The following is a 20346-nucleotide window of genomic DNA, read 5'->3' as shown; positions in this document are numbered from 1 at the left end:
TCCAAACATATGTCCCCTTCAACGCAAATACCCACGCCCGACTATGCTGGTGAACCCAATAAGGAGCCTTGCAGTCCCATCACAGAAGCGGAGGTTCGACATGCCCTCAACCAAGTGCAAAAGACCACGGCACCAGGCCCAGACTCTGTGACCAATAAAACTCTTCGCAACCTCGATGAGCAATCTATACGCAAACCTGCCGAGTATTACAACCGCTGTTTCGAAGAGGGGGAGATAACCCAACAATGGAAAGCAGCCAAGGTGATCATTCCAAAGCCGAATAAGCCAATTCACATTGATAACTTCCGTCCAATTTCTCTCATTTCATGCATAGGAAAAGATCTTGGAGCACATAATCCACCTACGCCTCTCCAAATACATCGAACATAATCATTTGTTCCCTTCGGAAATGACTGGATTTCGCAAATCTCTTTCTTGTCAGGATGTCATGCTAAGCCTCAAAGAAGACATTATTGAACCAAAGGACGCACGTGACACACAAGCGTTGCTCGGCCTCGACCTCAAGGGCGCCTTGAATAACGCGTCCCGCTTGGCCATACTAGGGGAACTTAGCAGTATAAACTGCGGGCAGTGAATCTACCACTATATGCGCAGCTTCCTCACGAAGCGCACTGCGACGCTTCAATTGGGCAGTGAACAATCTGGCCAAATACGTTTAGGAAGCACTGGCATGCCCCAAGTGGCAGTACTTTCCCCCCTCCTCTCCAATTTGGCTATGCGACCTTTAGCTTTCACTCTCGAAAAGATTCCTGACCTCCGATTCACACTGTACGCGGACGGTATTACGCTGTGGATGACCGGAGGTTCTGACGGGCACATCCAAAACACCTTACAAGCAGCAATTGATCAGGTCGAACAAGTAGGTCACGAGTTGAATCTCAGGTGCTCCCCCACCAAATCACAGCTTCTCCTTCTGCGCCCCACGAGACGCTTTAGGACTTCACCCCCGAATATCCAACTCACGATTGAAGGGCACCCTATACCCCACGTAGACATGATAAGGGTCCTAGGATCACACCTCCAACGCAACCGACCAAATCAGCATACCTTGCAAGCACTACAAAACAACGGTAGATAATACGCTCCGCCTGATGGGGAGGATCTCCACCAGACACGGAGGGCTTCGAGAGAAGGAGCTGATTTAGCTAATCAAGGCCTTTGTCTTAAGCAAAATCACCTTCACACTACCATATCACTCACTCTAGGCATGAAGAGGATACTGTGAATTACTTGATCCGAAAGATACACAAAGTCGCTTTTGATGTTGCAATTAGAGCATCAACACAAAGGGTGATGGCCACGGCCACACTAGATACCCTTCAAGAATTAACCGAAGCACATATATCATCGAAATACCACAGACTCGCCACCACTGAAGCTGGGCGTGAGATCTTGAGACAACTTCATCACGCTCCACCATTCAACGAGAGCAAGCGACATCAACTTCCTCCGAACATACACGGCCAATACCACATCCAGCCCCTAGCCAGAAACGTGCACCCCGAATTTCACGTCAAACGCGGTGTTGGATCGCCTTTGTAACTTACACGTCCTTCTTTGAGCCGTTTGCTCCAAGGCTTCACAGTGGCCAATGAAATGCGATGTTCAACATACATGGGAGCAATACGGCGACTAATTTCTTTTTTTGGGCAACACCTTCAGATGTCAAAAACCTCACGACACCACGCTGTTCAACTATTGGAGCGTCCGTTATGTCACACAACCACGTTATACCCAGGGTATGAGAGCATTACAGAAATTTATCCTCACACCTGCGTGTCACTTTTGTAAATGAGAGATGCCTGGGTGCTACGCGCATGTCTAGCAGACAATGAACCGTACCATTATTGCGAGGGGTGGGTTGGCTCGCTTTCATTTGACTCGCCCTCGTACATTAGAAATGCGAAGATACAATTGAATATGCAAATGTGAAGATACAGCTTGATAACGGCCAAAGAAGTGTCACTGGAAACAAAGTTCCATGCACTGATACACAAAACCTCGCAACAAAGTATTGAAATATACGTACAAGTCTCCAATAAATGTACCTATCTAAGAAAAATTCACTGTACATAATGCGTCAAAGAAGCCAAATAAACACGTTGTCCGATCACATATTCACAGATCACAGAATCCTAAGGCCCGCCCACATCCCTCCACTTCCCCGCGTGCGACGGAAGGCGGCGCGCTTCCTCCCCGCTTTTCTCCCTTGCGCACACAAGGCTGAGCTACCATCGTCGGCTCACCCATGCCACCCCTCCCCCCCCCCACGCTTTCACTCGCGCATGCACCATTCGGCGCACGGTCACAATGTTAACACCCTTTGAATTTGTGTGGAACGTGAGGGAGACGGCGACCGCAGGAATGCGCCTGTTGTGTCCATATAATTGCTATTGCAATAATATAATAAGAGTATCCGGCAACCGAACAGTCCCATGGCTCATTACTTCCCGCAAAAGAAGAAGAAGTAACGAAATCGAACTTTCACCATGCGGCAATTCGCTGCGCCACAACAATGTCTTTCTTTCTTTTGTGGGGCCGGAGCACAAAAAAAAAACACGCAAAGGAAAGCATGTTGGCCACAGTCGAATGCCTACTTTGGGCACCTAATGCGGCTACCGAAGGAATATCGAAAAAAAAAACGTGAAACGCTTGGTCTACCAGAGCACCATACGTATACTACTAGTTATCCTAAACCGGCGAGAGAAGACTTTCCGGAGTGGTTGCGCTCAAGCGAACGCGTTGCAATCTGTCGAGTCCCCACTGATGGCGGCGACCGACCATTGTTTCTGTTTTACGTCTGATATCCAGAAAGCGTCCAAAACTCTGCCAGGCGAAAATCCACTCGGCCAGACAAAAACGAACGCGCACCGAAGTGCGCAGTGCGGTGGTCGGGGGCAACAAGAGAAAAACGCGTGCGCTCTGGCTGGCTCTGGCAGCCCGCGGGTAGCGAGAACAAGAAAATTGAAGAGGCTCAATGTGTCCTCGCGAATAAAAGTCAAAGTAGAAAATAAAAAAGAACGCAGTTACCTTTGCTGGCTTTAGTGTGTTGATATGGGTGCTTAGGCGCAGGTGGAATGTCGATATTCTTTTCTGTGACATGACGGCACAAACGAAGCACTAACGTTTCGTCTCATCGGAGCTCCCTGCGTGCTTTGCCGACTTGTCTTATTGTGTGTTGATTTGGCTTGCCTCGTTGTATGGTCCGATGTACGACTTCAGAAAAGTTGATGCACCTTTGGGGACGTCAGAACCGGTCGTCAAGCTTAGCAGCACAACTTTTGTTGTTTTTATTTTGCTCCGCATTATCTGTACCGTGACGTAAAAACGGACGACCCGGGGTTGTACTCACCCGAGCTATACGCGCATGCGAGTTAGTCTCGATTCACGCACCCATTCGAACGCGTCGTCACGCGTCACCTGCGTCACGCGTCATACGCGTCGCCTGCGTTAACGTCGGCGACCTTAACAGCATGAGCCAACGTGACGGTCGTGCTGTTTTTGAGGAGAAACCGGCGAGAAAGCGCTGTCTAATGAAGGGCACTGGTGCTGTGGATGGTGAGGAGGTGACGCGTTTGACGACTGGTGGGAATCGGGCCTTATACAGGAAGCACATGGCCGACGACACTGGCTGCGAAAGGGGTGGAGGCGTGGGTGCACCCGAATATGTCGCTACGTGCCGTGAAACGAAATGTAGGCCACGCCGTAATATAGCTCGACTTCGCAAACTGCAATACTAAAGAAAATAGGGGGAGGGGCGAGACCGGTATGAACAGGTAAAGAAATGACTCGTATGTGATACGGGGGTCGACTTCTTGCCACGGTTTTCTGAAAAATTAAAGTGCGACCTATATCCCGGTTTTTACGGTAATTAGCTGAGCAAGCATATCCAGGGACATTGTGTAGAACTCGTTTCAACGAAACAGCTTCGGCTTCAGCACCCGTGCAGTAGAGGCGCGTGCTTCATGACGTCGTGATGCACTGTTCCGCTCCATCGTGACGTCACGATACGCTCTGTTTCTGCGATCGCCGCGGCTGCCACGCGCTAGTGCATCCAGAAGAAACGCAAGCAGTACGCTCGGCTATTGATTTCTTTCTTTTTAATTTGCAACGTCATCGCATTGCTAAAACACGTGAGCAAAATTTTGTCGTGTGGTGACGTCCCGGCAATGCCAACGTTGCCAGACCCGACATTTCGAGACCAACTTTAGTGCCATAATAAAAAGGATGTTTTCACGCGCTTCCCAATAACAGCTTCTTTTGCGAACTGTCATCTCACTGTGTGCGAGAAACGAGTGACAGAAAATTAGTTTTTAATGCTTCAAAACTATGCCTGTACTCTTTTTAGGTCGTAACATCCCGGCCATGGTGCCACTACAGTACGTTAATTAAAGCCAACTTAACGCTATTCCATGCCGTTCATCAGCGAATATAAAACGCTCGTTTTAATTTCTGAAGATAGATAATTACTCGTTTTCCTTTTCCGCCGATAGGACACTGACGTGCTCGTGAATACCAACTCTGACGAGTTCCAGACGGCAATCTCCGCGCGGCTCAAAGGTGAGCGGTTTATTATTTTGCACTGCTGTGGCTCTTAGATTCATAAAAAAAATTACGCCATGCTGAGGCTTATCTTATCCCACAACGTCTTGTCTGCGCAAATTTTCGCTACCTTCCTCGGGCCCGTCGCCGCCTCCCGACGGCCTCTCCGCTTCGCGTTTTCCGAGCCAACAGGCGCTCGCGTTCCGAGTCGCACTTCACTGCACATTGAGGACGCTTTCCGTCGCGTCGCCGTATCTGCTCCGTCAAGGCGCGTTGGTGACGTGGCGTCGCAGCAATGCCCTCTCCCCTCACGCAGCACCTGTTGCGCTACCAAGACAGCAGGGGAGGTACAGCTAGACAGCAGGGGAGGTATTCTGTAGCAGACGAAATGGACATGTCCACCCAGCTAGACAGCAGGGGAGGTATTCTGTAGCAGACGAATGGACATGTCCACCTAGTGGACATGTCCATTTCGTATGCTACTGAACTGCTGAGTGACTGTGGTGCCTGGTTGTTGACATGTCCATTCGTCTGCTACTGAACTGCTGAGTGACTGTGGTGCCTGGTTGTTGCGAACGCGCAACCCAGCCCAGCCAATCAGAACTTCAACAGCAGACGAAATGGACATGTCCACTAGGTGGACTTTCACAGCATACATCTGCAGGGGTTCCGATTCGCCCCCTGCCCATCGAGGCGCGCTTGTGATGTGACGTCGCAGCCAATGTGAATAAAGGCGCCGTTTCGCGGCTACAGACGACGCCAGCTGTTTTTCGCTCAGTTGGACGTTTGATGGTTTCGCATCAATAACGTCGCGTTACATAGGTTTGCGTGCAGTGAAAAGAAACAAAGTCTGTTTTATCTACATTCGACTACGTGAGCCGCTTGTTTACACAATTCAGTCATGCGGTCAAGATCACAATGAAGAATGTCAGCATCACTATCGTTAGCAAGAGGGCGACAAATGACGCAGTCGTGTGCAAACAGACGAATTTTAGACGAAATGTGATGCGGAAATTCGTTATTGTAAATTAAGAACAATAATGGACCTACGGTAGCATAAGCATGCCGCAAGCAATGGAGTTTCGGGGTGAAGATGCGTTAGTGGTGCAAACGTATTGTGCGCGACCTGTCAGGAAGCTTTATTGTGATAGCAATTATGTGTGTACTCCAGGCGCATGCCTGCCGCCGCCGTCGCCATGAGGTTCCGTACAAAGTCCCAGGGCGATAATATCGTCACCGCGCGCCGTATGCTGCATGTGCGAGTGAAAGCGTGGAAGGATGAGCCTGCGGACGCGGCTCAATCTGCTCAATAGAGAACTTTAGTGCGTCCGGTATTCCGGCAAGCGCAGGCGGTTTGCCGGATGAGCGGGGGCGTAAACGTGAGTGGCCTGATTGGTGGCGCCAGGTGGTGGCGCAGAGCTCAACCACACAAACACATAGCTAATTACTACATTATGCTTAGCCGTTTGTGAAAATTTTCGACAGCGGCGTAATCCTGTTCACAATTACGGCGCTGCCGAAAATTTGCACCGCAAGCGAAGCAGAACATTGTGGGTTACTGCAGTTTAAGCTCTGTGTTCGTCTGGTTGAATTCTACGTCACCAGGCGGCTGCACCGCTCCGGCCGCTCACGCTTACGCCCCCACCAATCCGGCAATCCGCCCAAACCGGGGCGGTTTGGGCGGATTGCCGGATAGCGGCAATCGATAGCGTTTGCCGGAATAGCGGAGAGGCTAAAAATCTCAAATATTACGTGTACGAGCGAGGAAGGTGGGCCGCAAGGGCACGCCCTCTCCTGTCACTCGCGAGGCACGGGGGGCGAGGCGAGGGACAGGGACGTTCTTCTCCGAGGCTGCTGCTGACGGCGCGACTGTGCGTGTGCCCTGTCCTAACAGCAATCTGCGACGTGGCCAAAGTGCGTGCCCGCGTGGGCCTCATCTTCAAAGCGATGTGCGGTGTTTGCAGAGTGAGCGTAGTGCCGGTATATAGGTTCGCATGCGCTGTGCTTTCGACGTTTCGTTCGCGTTGAAGCGAGAGATGTACGAAGGTCAATTCGATCGCTGCCTGCTGCCGCGATTCCTCACTCCGGCGTTTTAACAGCGTTTCCGCGCTCATCAAGCGAAATGTGTTCATGTTTACCTGGGCGCGCGTGACACCGTGCTTGTTAACTTAGTTAACAAGTTGTTAACTGGTTGCAATCAATCAATCAATCAATCAATCAATCAATCAATCAATCAATCAATCAATCAATCAATCAATCAATCAATCAATCAATCAATCAATCAATCAATCAATCAATTTTATTACAAATCAAACGAGGCCTTTCTTCCCACACATTCTTATCGCTTTGGTATGATATCTGACACAGCGTGCGCCATCGATGTGGGCGTGGCCATGGATCAAGGGCTAACCAGCTCCCCGCTGCTCAAGTTCGTCAACACCACTGCGCAATGTACGAAAGACTCTCTACCACTTCTTTTCTATTTCTTTAAGGAATAGCTTTGCTTTGCTGTTTTGGCCGTGTTCGTCGTTGTCACTAACGGCCAGACTTTGAAACCCTACACAAACGCGCCCAAGTTCGCATCCTCTTGCGCGAACGAGTTGCGGTGCGGCTTCGTTGTCGAGCGTAAAACTACCGTAGCTCTTTGACGTAGCGCGTGCTGTCATTCCAGAGCTTTGGGATGTCCGAGGGTGGAGGCGCTGGGTAAGGACGTCCCTAGTGTTCCTGTATATGCTCCCGTATATGCTCTCTGACGGAGCATATACAGGAACACTAGACGTCCCTACTCTGCTTCTCTTGCCACCCTCTCTCCCTGTGGCGGCTGCTGGAGAGGGCTTCGCTGGTGGAAGAGGAGAAGGAGGAGGGCAGTTGCGTATTCTACGCCCGGCACTAGCGGTGCTGGAGACAACGCGCTTCTGAGGAATCCACTTATGTGTATTCCCACCTATGCTACATCGAAGCAGGTGCGCTGGTTAACGGCTCTGTTCTCTGCGGAGTTAGGCACTGAAACTTCAAACGATCCACAATTCAACAAATATACGCCCTTCATGTACATCATTCCTTTATTATAGTGAACATCAGCTGACATAGCTTGTATGTTTACCGCCCGTTGTCCACATGCTACATTTGCTCAAGAATGACAGCAGCGACGCCAATGGACTCGCTCCTTCTCCCCAACGATGATCAGCATTGTTGATCGCCGGTAGTTCTATGGAGCGTGAGCAACAACAGCCGGGGACACAGCAAAGGAGGGTGTCACGTGGTGGTGACGTTAAGAACACAGTAGCAATACTGTGAAAGGCAAAACTAGATTTTATTGGACGAACCTGTGCCCACAACACAGGCTACACTTATAGCACAACGAGAGCGGCGAACACAGTCGGCGATCGTCGAAAAATCTGATCAGCGGGTCAAGCGCGTCGGCTTTTATAGAGCAGTCGTCGAATGTTCCAGACTAATCGTTCGGACCCGCGTGCCTTCCACAAAGTTCTACACCGTTCGCGTCAGGTGATGAAATCAGATAACATAAGATTCGGCGACAACAGACAGCGGATAGAAGCATCGATAACTTTCCAGAAACTTCTTTTACATGCAGGCGCGTCCTGCGCTGCGCGATAACATTTGTTAGGCGGCCAAACGTGGTTGCCCGATAAAGATAAGTACACGTGTCAATGGTAGTTCTATGGAGCAAGAGCAACAACAGCCGCGGACACAGCAAAGGAGGGGAAGTAGCCACAGCGCACCAACTATTTCTCTACCCTGGGATGACGATTCTATCTGTGCGTCACAGGGCCAGCTCACGAAAATAAAATTGAGATAACATGCAGTTTCAAGACCATCGCGCATGGCCTCAACACATTAGGTGGACGTGCGACGGCGCTTCGGGAAACTCACAAACGTAAGGCGTTTATTTTTTGACGTTATAGCGCATGAATCCTCCTGTTCGTGAGCACAGACGGGCGAACGTCGGCGCCGAAAACGTAGCACTGATACATCGAAGGTATATACTGAACAGAAGCGCACCGAACAATTATGAAAAGCGTACCGTAACACGTGCTAACTGCTCCAGCCTACGAGCACCTTCATTAGCGTTGCACTCGAGGAGGCAGTAATACCACTCTGTAGCACGCGGCTCAGGACATCGCAGCGAACGAGAACTCGTCGGCAACACAAGCGCAAAATTTCGGCTCGCGACCGCGTTCGTATGCAGCAAATTTCCTTGTGCGGATGGCTGATCGAGGAAGCCACAGCGGTGCCCATGGGAAGGTAAACGCACGGTACGGCTCTCCAGGAAGTCGAAAACTAGGGAAAGATATGCGGTGTCTAACTAAATATGGTCGCAAACATGGCGTCATGGCGTGTCACTTTGCGGAACACTGCCGCCTGCTATGCCGCGCGCTGCACAGCAGTGCAATTGGAAGAGTTGAACATTGAGGACAGATGCCGCACTATATTTTACCTCGCTTTGTTTCTTATAAAGCCCCTTAAACTTCGTTAAGTAGCGTCACTCTTCTCCTCCGCCTTCACTCCTCCTCGTCTCTCCTCTATTTCACGCTCCCTCCTCGACCGTGGCGCCGTCTACACTGCTCGAGCGTAGCAACGGCGAGAACATGCGCTCCTCGCCACTCCGTAGACGCTTCTCGAGCAAAAGTGGCGCTGATGCACGGCGCGAGGGCCCACGTGATGCTATTAGGCCAATAGCGACGCGGCGTCCTCCTCGGCCAGAGCGCGCGAGGAGGAGGCGGCATTCTTCAAAGCGTGACACTACTTCATGAAGTTTAAGGGGCTTTAGTTTGTTATGGAGAAGAGCAAGAGAGGGAGAGGGTGGAGACCCTCCCCGCATACTCTCGAAGCCAGCGCGCGCCAATCGGGCGGGCTTTGCGATGCCAGCGCCGCGCTAGCGGCGAGCTGCCGATCCTCGGCCGGGGTGGAGAGGTGGGGCGGCCTGGGAACATTTGACCACGCTCGAGCGTCATGTGCTGGCGTACGCGCGAACTAAAGGTGTCCATAGCCCCGTTTACATGAATGCGACAGTGGCGCATCGCATTTCCAAGCGCATTTGGGAAAGGCGATGCGACGCCGTTTACATGTAGCGCCTTAACTCGCGCGAGAACGTAGCGCCACATGTGTCGTAGAAGGGAAGTGCAACCGACTTCCGGTGTAACTGGTTTCCGGTAGTAGGCCGAGTGCACGTTGGTGGTTGAGTGCCGAGAAATAGACAGTTTTAGTTAAGCGTACGCAACCTATAGCGTACGCTATACGCTATAGTGTAGCGGACGCAAAGCCGCGCACGTCTTTTGCAGCTTTAGTTGGCCAGCGAGGTCTTTGGATCTCAGAGGCCATATGCCGATGTTGCGGCTATTTTCCGACTCTAGCGATAGGTAGCGCTGACATCTGAAATGTTTCTTTCGTTAGGCTTCGACTCGTTCGAAATGAGAAGCGATCTCGAAAACACCACAAGGGTATCCATAATACTCTGTCGTCGAAGCGACCTGAGACTAAGCGAAAGCCGTTTACACAATCATTTGCTGCGAACGAAGTGCGTTTTACAAAAGCAACGCCAAATTCAATTCGAAGCGGGCAGCAGGGAACGCCGCCATGTTGATGGCGAATTCCTTCCCATCATTCCTAATGCGACGATCGTGCGTTTACATGCTCCGCGAGAGTCGACTCGCGCCCGTAAATCTACCCTCGCCTGGCGCATTAATGCGATGCGCCTTCCTAGCGCATTACTGCTTTTTACATGAATGTGATGCGCTAGAAATGCGATGCGATGCGACACTGTCGCATGCATGTAAACGCGGCTCATGCTGTCTCCCGAAACGGGCGCAGACCTGCAGGCTGTGGAGCCTCTCGCAGCGAAGCTCGTCGACGCCGTGGAGCAGCTGAAGGGGAACATGAGCGACCTCTGGCAGCCGTACATACACAACGCCTCGACTGAGCTGGCGCAGGCCGAGACCCGCTGCCCGGGCTGCGTGCCGGCCCAGCACAAGAAGCAGGTGGACGACTTCAACGACGCCCTCGTACGTGAGCCTTTCCGACGCCTATGAAGGGATGTGAGCACAGATTGAAGCGATGAGCTCGTGGTATAACGGGAGTTTTCTTTATTATTATGATTTTTGAAGACAAGGTCTTTTTGGCTGACTTCACGTGGGTTTGGCGTATCGTAAGATCTGGCTATCTTGTAAACACTTCGAGAAAAAAAAAACAACGATAACGGTCGGTTAGATTACTTGTAGGTGCGTGAATGTGAAAGTGCCATCAAATGATACCTCTCCACGCCGAGATCACGTGGCAGTGGTCGGAAACTAAGGACATAATCAGAAAGGAGTATAATTAGCCGGAAACACTGGGGGCCAGTAGAATGTGCCGAGATTTTACTACTAGCGTCATCGTATCAATAAATAAATGAATAAATAAATAAGGGAATGAATGAATCAAGCAATCGGAAGCAGTTCACTCCTCGATGTACCGAACCTTCCAATGGGAGTTTCTTGATGGTGAAACGACGCTAGAGGGGTGTAGATTGAGTCGAGCAAGTTTATGCAGGCGAGTTCCTGCAAACAGGGTAAACCTGCGAAAACAGTCTCTTCAAAAAAAAAAGAACTGTGCCTTGAAAACGTGTTTGTGTATCGGTATTTGCTGCACTAATATCGATGAAGCTGATGTGTTATTTCTGAAGGTATACATCACTGTCACTGAGGTGCTCATGTATCTCTCAAGAGGAGTACCCGTCACTGTAGCCTATAGGCACTATTACGTTATGCTACCGAGCGTAATTAGGTCCCGGGTGCGATCTCGGCCACGGCTGCAGCATTTTCGATAGGAGCGAAATGTGAAGACACTCGTGTACCTCGATTCTGGGTTCACGTTAAGCAACCCAATGTGTTCAAGATTAATCCGGAGTGTCTCCCCCCCCCCCTACCCCCACTACGACATGCCTCGTGATGAGGTCGTGGTTGCGTGTACGTTAGACTCCGGTATTTAATTAACTGTGGAGGTGTGTGCTTAGGGGCAAGCTTTACAGAGAATGCGTGCGATTTGCCCTCCCTCAGTGACGTGTACACGGGAGTTCTTTCTATTTTAGGAGTTTGAATATTCACAGGTTAGCGATTATGGTAAGTAAGTGTTTGTGAGATCGACCCCATACAAGAGTTGTTTTCCTTTCATTTTATTTTTCAGAACGTGGTATCTGCCTCCGTGGACCAACTGAAAACGTTGAAGCAGACGATTAAGAATGCCAACTTACAGCAATACGCCGGCAAGGTGAAAAAGAAGCACTAGAAATCCCGTCGCGTACAGTTCAGAGGAACCTCGTAGCTCTGGAACTCCCATAGGGGAAAACATGAGAACGGATAAATCGTTTTTCTCAGCAACCACTCCACATATTTCATTATTGGGTGTTGCACAAAAAAAAAGAAAAATCAGAGCTAAAATCTAGGGATCTTTATTCAAGCCGTCATTTTTTTTAGAAAAAAAAACTAATTCCGAAATTTAACTGAATTCCGCTGTCAAGTTTCCAAGTCTGCAACGAAGAATGGTATCACGATTATGTAACTAATTGCACCAAGCAATACACGTAAAGTGGACAAAATAGATGCATCATACACAGCTTGAGAAATATACCGCTGATTTGTGAGTATGAGTTTTTGCAAAAGTCTCGTAAACATTGTAAGAATTTTGCTTAAAGGGACGCTAAAGGGAAGAATGATTTCTTCTGCGTCAGTAAATTACCTTTCTACGACACCGAAAACGCCACTCTTACTCAATAAGACGCTTCGTAAGCCAGAAAAAGCGCAAGAACGAAAGAAGGTGGCGACGCCTCCGTGAAGTTCCAGCACCTGGTCACTGTGGCGTCATGGATTTTGATGGCATCTTCTAGGGCCTACTTTATATAGCGGTACCGATTGACTACATTGTGTTCTAAATGAACCAAAGATTAAACATGACAAGTTTCGGGAACCTTTATGCAGCCAACGCGACCCAAATGCTAAAACATACTTTGGAATCCCTGACGTCACACTGACGTACCAGCGTTGGGGTTTCGGCGCGAAATTCAAATACTGATACTTCGACCTTCATTTTCTCATCTAATAATCAAACTATCATCTTGAAATGACTGCCTGCAGGGTTCTCAAAGAATGCTTTATCAGTCTAAACTGATTTATTGTTTCGATTTAGTGTCCCTTTAAGCTGTAATTTCGTGCGCCAAATTTGTTCGGTTTTATCATCAAAGTGGTGCAGTTTACAGAACTGCGATATTTTTTTTTGGTGCAGAGTTGCGATTTTTCAGCTCTGTGCTTCAATTACGTGGAAAGTTCAAATTTCCGGGGATTTTCGCCCAATTTACCGCCCTCGAAACAGCACTGCATGTTCGCGGTTGTCTCCGCACTCTGAGGCATATTTTCCGCGAGAGACGTCGATATTGAAAGAAGTTCGCCTTCGCCACCGTGACGTCATCTCAACGCGGCAACGCATCCATAGAATTTACATTTCAGCATGTGCTTTTACAAATTCTCTTACCGCATACTTAAATACATTTCGTTGACGCTCGTCCTTCCGGACGGATTGTGTTTACTCTGCCTACAGAAACACGCGGCGTAAATGCAACTCTATCGGAAGACTCAAAGTACTCCCATCGTAGCGTACAATAACTCCGTGTAAAGGGAGTTAAATAGGGGACGGCCAACTCATTACTCCCGCAAGCTAGTTGTGCCCAGACACCATTTTTCCGTCGAAGGGCACGTTCCGCAGAAGAAAACGAAAATTACGGGGCGGATTCAACGTCCTTGTTGGAATCAACGTTAAGCTATTCTTCGAAGGTTAATTGAGAGTTTTCCATGAAATGGTGTGCGAAGATGGACACGATACGTGCAGTTTTATTTCATTTCCGATTATACGCTCACAGAGCTGATCGCGTTCTTATGCCACGACAGAAGGTTTTGTCATTGGGCTTCGCGGCATGACACGCACCGGTATAACCCACACCGGTATAATGCGCACCGGTGTAACCCGCACCGGTATAACGTACACTGATATAACTGCACCGCGATTTCCAACACAAAGAATACTGTGCCCGTACTAAGCGGACGGCAAGACGCGGATAAACTTCACTGTGCGCGACCCACGTGACCCGCACGGATTATTCTGTCTGCGGTATCGGCCCAGTTTTGATTATACAATTAGAGTGTACTAGAACCCTCCTCCCCCCCCCCCCCCCCGCCCCTTTATTTTTCACCATCTCCGAGACCGGTACGCGTTTTGCTCGGCGGGATACCGACCAACTGGAGACTCCGATTTCTGGGGCGGAAGCGAAAGAAAGCCTGTCAAGGAGTTAATTAAGAAATGAGCTTGAAGGCATTTGTTGGCTACCGTAAGAATATTTAGGCTATCATTTTTTGTTTCATTGCGTGATTATGCGGAGAGTAGAGTCGTAAACCAGCCGGAGTGTAGGGGTATAGTACAGATGGCTGTATAATACGATTCATTATGTGTGTATTCTCCTGTGTCTAGCCGTTCGGTCAGACACGGTCGGCAAAGCGCTTGAAAAAAAAAAGATTCACCCTAAATGGGCTTTCGTTCTGCACGTTCCTAAATTCGTTTTGTTTTATTTCTCGTTTTTCTTTTCAGGTCGGTCAAGGCAGTGCCATGAAAGTTATGCTCCAGGAAAAAGCTGTGGGTTAGTACGACAACAGTTTACTATATCGTTTTGTCCTGTCGCCCGCGTGGCCGGGCCACTCATCCCCTCGGTCAGGGTGTACGCAACTTGCGTACGCAATTTGTTATTAGATAATTTTAGTGCGTCCGGTATTCCGGCAAGCGCGGGTGGTTTGCCGGATCAGCGGGGGCGTAAACGTGAGCGGCGAGATTGGTGGCGCCAATCTGTTGTATTGGTTTAATACATTGCATTAGTGATCAAGCACGGTCACGTAGGCATGCGCTCTTGATTTCTACAAGAACGCCCGGTCTGCGAAAATAAATAAATAAAAATTAAATCGCGTTACCTTTTTCCCCCAAACTCTTGCTCGGGACTGCACATAACCGAAAAAAAATACTAGCGAAAAAAAAGCGAATGACAAAATTCGACATTAGTAAAAGAAAAAAAAAGGGTCCGGAAAGTAAAAAAAAAAAAGGTCTGGTAATGGTACGAAAAAGATAATACAAATGACGCAAAAACTATCATGCAATTATGCAGCGTTGCACAATCCGTAATGCCCCAATTTCAGTACGTGCGAATACAATACCACGTATACGTCGACCTTCTGTTCTTCCGCGTTGACTTTGGTTGACACGCCTTTTTTTCTTTCCTTGTCATTAAGAAAGTCATTAAACTTGTTCACGGGGTCGAGGAAAGATGATTCAAACCTTCTTATGAAAAACAAAACGCGACACGTATCTGACTGTACAATAATTAAAAGTTTATTTGCTCCTTGATTACACCACGCAATACACGATGCACGAATATCATCCTATACTATCTTGGCTTTTTTCATTTCGGTCTGCGGGTACCTTGCAGTTGAACTTTTGTGCATATTTTAAAAACCATCGTAACTTGTGACTGAAGATTATATTCACAAGAGCGCAATGGTTATTATTATTATTATTATTATTTTTCTTTTGGTTACATTTCTGACCGGCTAACTACTGCTGCAAAGTATTGCAATCGCTCTGCGAAAAACAGGCCTTTACGTATTCGAACGTTGCCTTCATGTATTCGAACGTTGTCCTCATGTATTCGTTTGCCTTCATGTATTGGAACATTGCCTTCGCATATACCAACATTCCCGAATGTTGACGCCGAATCTATGGGTGTGTTCCGATTCTATCCAGCGCTGAAGACAACGTACTGAAAACGTACGTAAGGCGACAGGCGCGCTATCCTAAGAAAGGTCTCTAATGTGATAACCTACGTAAAAACAACAACGGCAACAACAAAAAGATTACACTAAGTGCATATGAAATCGTAAGTGCGTCATCTTGTGTGTGGGCAGCCTTCGCGCTGAGTTCCCAACCTTTCTGGTCACCTTCAATCTTAAATACCAAAGAAAGAAGTTTTGGAATCCGTAACGTCACAATGACGCACCGGTACCAGTATTACGACACGACGTTCAAGAAATTGCAGTTCGGACTTCATTTGCTTTTGAACTAGACGATCTATTTCCGCTAAATGAACAGCGTAAACGCGTTTGTAGTGCTACGTGCGTAAGGCGCCTAAAATTGCCTGCGTGTGGCTCTAACAAGACTCGTCCAATAAAGCTATCAAAACGCACGACGTCAACGCAAATTAAGCTCTCTCCTGTGTCGCGGTGTCGCGTGTCACGCAGAGCTCACGAAAGCCATCGGCGATTTCCTCGACGTCGGCAGAGAACTGTTCAACTCGACCGCCGAGATTTTCGTGTCCCGCACCAGCGCCCTCCTGCAGCAACTGAGGACCTACGAGAAGATCGAATTTCCCGCTCCGCTGAAAGATGTCCAGTCGAGTTACTCGCTCGGCACGATCGCCATCGTGGTAGTCATGGGCGTCGTCTGCCTCCTCTACACGATCGGTGAGCGTGAGGAGCTTCTGCGACTTCAGCGCGTTTCAGAGAGTGTGTTTCAATCCTGGCCAGCATCGGAGACAGTCTACGTAGACAGCTAAGGAGACAGCTTCGACACCGTGTAATGGAACACGTTTCTAGCCGTCTGGAAGACGTATCCAAGGCGCTTGTGCGACGTGACACCACCTAGATGCCACAAGAGAAAGTTGAGGAAAAGCACGCGTAATTTCCGTATTTTAAGTAGTTTGCGTCAGAAAACCTATTAAAAAACACGAGGTAGCTGACATTAAGGACGTAGGACCACGTGTCCACGTTTTCTTGTGCGCAGACAACCTTCCTGTCGGCTTTCCAAGCGTCCTGCCCAGCCGCCATCTTGTTTGGACAAGAAGGTAGCCTGCATCGTTTCTGACTTTGATGCTGTCTTCGCCAAGCTGTCTACTTTGACGTCTTCGTTAGAATTGGAACGAGGCTTAAGATAGATGTCATAACGAAACATTATGCACTCAAATACACAGTTGAAAAGAAAACGCATCCCTAGAGATAAAATTTGGAGAACGCTTAAGCTTCACCTTTAAGAGTAGAACGCGATAGCATTCAAAGATCCCTGATTGCTTCTCACGCTTCCCGGCAACTGCAGCGTATGTAACCGTTACGTTTACTGGGAAACGCTGGCCACGTACGCTATGCATGAAGGAGGGCTTTCTGGTAGAAACGCGGCCTCTTGCGTGGGTCGGGACAACGTTACTAGACTAGCTTCAGTTTTAAAACTCGGCGCCGTTGCGCGGAACCGCCACCCGCCCGCGCCTTCGTGGCGCTGCAGTCGCGCCCGGCTTCACTTCCTCACTAGCCGGCTACGCGGGCGGGCCGTGCTAAGCACGCGGTGCAGCGTTGGTGTATTCTGTAGTTTGTTGTTGACGGTGAATTTCAGTAAGCATGCCATCTTTGGAACTGTAGCCTTTGCCGAGTTTCTTAAGAATATCAGCTGACGATGCCGACGTGCTGCGTACCTGGCTGTATAGGCCGCTATCGGAACGATGTCAACAGTTTGGCGCACCACTTTTCCTGTGCTCCCAGCAATGCGATGCTTCGCTCGGCGTGAAAAGGAGCGATTCCTCGTGCCGACCGGGAACAGTTGTTGTTGTTGTAGCCTGTGATGCGTGTGGCTCCTACCCACGATGGGGCATTGGCCAAGAAATGGGTGGATTATTCGAAATTATTATGGAACATAAATTTCCTAATAGCTATTGAAATAGCATTGAATAGCGCAGAATTACCTGTTAAATAAAATCAGGAAGGTCATATTGAAGGAGTAATAATTAAATAGTAAAAACAAAAAGAAAGGAAAAAGAAGAGCATCCGTTTAGATTCCGTAAGGAATGTTCCGACAGCGAAGCATGCATCCCTGTGACTGAATCCCAAAGTGGACGCTCCGAATGAAAGAAGACCGGGAACACTCTGCGAAATCAACGGCACGCGCTCGTGCCACTGCTCCCGCGTTCGTCGTCGTCTTGCACAGCTGGCTGCATGGCCGTTCATCTTTCCAGCGTATAATTTCGCTTCACTTCTGTCGTCGTAATGGGGAGGCCGCGTTTACGGGGGTATGAGCCACTCATGGTCTTACGTAACGGAAAGATTTAATTTTGAAGAAATTTAATTTCAAAGAATCACAAGCGGCAAATCGCAGGCGATGGCTGCTAACCACGCCGCCGAGCAAACTCGAGACATCGAACGCAAGCGACAACTGCGGACTGCGGGCATACCATCAGTGACGTCGTTCTCTCTCGCAGCCGATTGTGTGTGTAACCTCATAACTGGGAAATACTTTAATGAACCCTCGGGATTAACCCAGTGCTAAACACAGGGGCCGCACGTTTCAGCTTCGCTGATTAAGCATCTTGACGGAATGAAAAATCCGGCTTCTTTTTTTTGTGTGTGTGTGGCTTGTGTGTACAAAGACCGACCTCATCTTTCTTTTTGTAGCGCTTCTTTGGCGTGGTGACAAGCTTCGGTGGGGATGAAGATCATCCTAAAATCACGCACTTTGGCCAGATATTCAGGCTCCTGAGCCTAAACTGCGCGAAACGTTAAGACGACAGGAAGAAACACGACATTTAGAGACGCAGCTTCTGAGCTTCGCTGTATGCGTTTCTTCCTTTCGTGCAGTTTACCCTTCTTTCAGTATTAACGAACTGGTGCGATAAATCTTATTGCTGTAGGTGGATATCGCTTTCTCGTGGTCTCACTAATTCGGACAAGGGGAACGCCAGCGAGCGTGAAACACGCACCAACGGCGGCCCGTCCGCACGAGCTCAAGGCTGTGACGAGGCGTCTGCAGTGGAGCCCGATGGAACAGCGTTGCCCTCTGGCGGCTGTCACAGAAGTGGCGACAGCGGCTCTAAGCGCGCGGGCGGGGAGTTTTACAACTGAAGCTAGTCTAGTAACGTTGGGTCGGGATGCGGCGGAGGTGAGCGCCATGTGGAAGCCTTACAAGGAACCGGGCGTGCCGCTACGTGGCCTCCAAGATATTCGCGTGCCGGTGCACGGAAATGGCGGGCGCCGTGGCGGGTCTAGGGATGGTAGAAATGCTGGAAAAGGGGTTTGTTTCAGATTTCGCGCAATATAATCATGTCTTCTCGTGTATTCAGTTGTATAATACGACGATATCATGTCTGTAGGTTGTGTGCAGCTCGTACTTTCTGATTTTTCTACGTATTTAGGCTCGATAAATTCAGTTAGTTCAGGTAACTTCCCTGCACCACATGGAGTGTCTGGCTACGTGTGGTTCGATATTCGTTTAGCCGGTACAACGCCCGACGCCAGTGGATGCGGGACGCCGACGCCGGATTCTCTGCGATACGGGCCCCGTTCTTGGGAAGAACATCCTTCTACAAAATTTGTTTTACAGGGCATTTCCCTTATTTTAAACACGTGGCCAAAACTTGGAAGCAGTCAGATTTGGAAATACGTTTGTCCCAACTGGTCAGCAATTCCTTTCTTTTTTTTTATTCCTTCACGAATCCGCGCGTTCTCCCCTTCCACCATCCCTCTATCTTTCGCTATAGTTATCCGCTTCTCCCTCTCCTTCACCCTGCAGCCAACCAGTGCGGCTGCGGGAACCAGCGCACCGGCCTGTGCAGCCTGCGTTCGGGAAGCTGGCTCCTGTCCGGCGCCGTGCTCTTTTTCCTGCTCACCTTTTCGCTGTCCATCATGGCGTCCTCCGTCGGCGTGATAATGGGCATCGGCATCGAGCGCGTCCTCTGCCACCCGCTCGAGAAACCCACGGCGCCCGAGTGCCGGCACATGCTGGTATTTGTCCACAAGGCCCTGTTCCCGGTGCGTCACGTGACCTGTTTAAAGGGACGTCGGGAAGCTTTTCCGGCTTGTCCGTACGCAAAACGTATATTGCCTTCTGCGGAATAGTGGTTTGCCAGAGAGTTGGACAGAAGCATGTGCTAACAACGCGACTAGAGGACTCTAGACTTAATAGACTAGAGGACTGCGTGGGCCGTCTTCTTTTTTATGCGAAGCATATTTTTACGTAGGAAGACGCAGACGACAAGCTATGTACAAATATATTTACAAGGAAAATACGCTGCGCTTGGCCAAGAGGCAACAGCCCGAGCTAGCTTCTAAATCGTCGTCGTCGTCTTCACACTGCTGGCCTTTCGTGATCGCACATATTGTGCCGTAGCACTACCCCCGGCTGCAAAAGCGCCGTCCCGGAGCGACTAAAGATCGGACTCGGAAGCAGTGTAGTAGGCCTTGAGCCTACTGACGTGTACGACATCACTAGATGCCACAGGAGAGGACGAGCTTGAGCCCACAGGAGCAATTTCGTAAGTCACAGGCGTCACCTGGCGCAGCACGCGGTAGGGCCCTGTGTATCGCGAAAGAAGCTTCTCTGAAAGTCCGACGTGACGAGAGGGCGACCACAGGAGCACGAGCGCACCAGGTGAAAACTGTACGTCACGATGGCGGGCGTTGTACTGGCACTGCTGAGTGGTTTGTGAGGCCGTAAGTCGAGCACGGGGAAGCTGGCGTGCATGGTCGGCGAGGGCGATGGCGTCGCGCGCATACTCGCTTGTTGAGACCGCAGCAGGAGGAAGTGCCGTGTCTAGGGGCAAGGTAGGTTCGCGACCGTACAGTAGATAAAAGGGAGAAAATCCGGCGGTGTCGTGCCGGGAAGAATTGTACGCAAATGTTACGTGAGGAAGGGCAATGTCCCAGTCGTGGTGGTCCTTGGAAA

At 49.6% G+C, this 20346-nt stretch overlaps 1 protein-coding gene across 5 annotated transcripts in view; it reads left to right on the top strand.

The window, feature by feature from the left end:
• LOC139048832 (uncharacterized) overlaps positions 1-20346 on the top strand; it is a 396301-nt gene that overhangs the window by 337699 nt on the left and 38256 nt on the right. For 4 of the 5 annotated variants that reach the window (XM_070523680.1, XM_070523682.1, XM_070523679.1 and 1 more), the window contains 7 exons: positions 4515-4581; positions 6931-7014; positions 10396-10586; positions 11746-11829; positions 14194-14242; positions 15888-16109; positions 19195-19433. In XM_070523680.1, coding sequence (XP_070379781.1) covers positions 4515-4581; positions 6931-7014; positions 10396-10586; positions 11746-11829; positions 14194-14242; positions 15888-16109; positions 19195-19433 — 936 coding nt within the window. The remainder of the gene's footprint in view (positions 1-4514; positions 4582-6930; positions 7015-10395; positions 10587-11745; positions 11830-14193; positions 14243-15887; positions 16110-19194; positions 19434-20346) is intronic. The other variant, XM_070523684.1, reaches the window with a different exon arrangement.

This window comes from Dermacentor albipictus, chromosome 8, assembly GCF_038994185.2.
Source record: "Dermacentor albipictus isolate Rhodes 1998 colony chromosome 8, USDA_Dalb.pri_finalv2, whole genome shotgun sequence".
NCBI lineage: Eukaryota > Metazoa > Arthropoda > Arachnida > Ixodida > Ixodidae > Dermacentor > Dermacentor albipictus.
The sequence above is the reverse complement of the archived record's forward strand: the minus strand, read 5'-3'. Positions and strand labels throughout refer to the sequence as shown.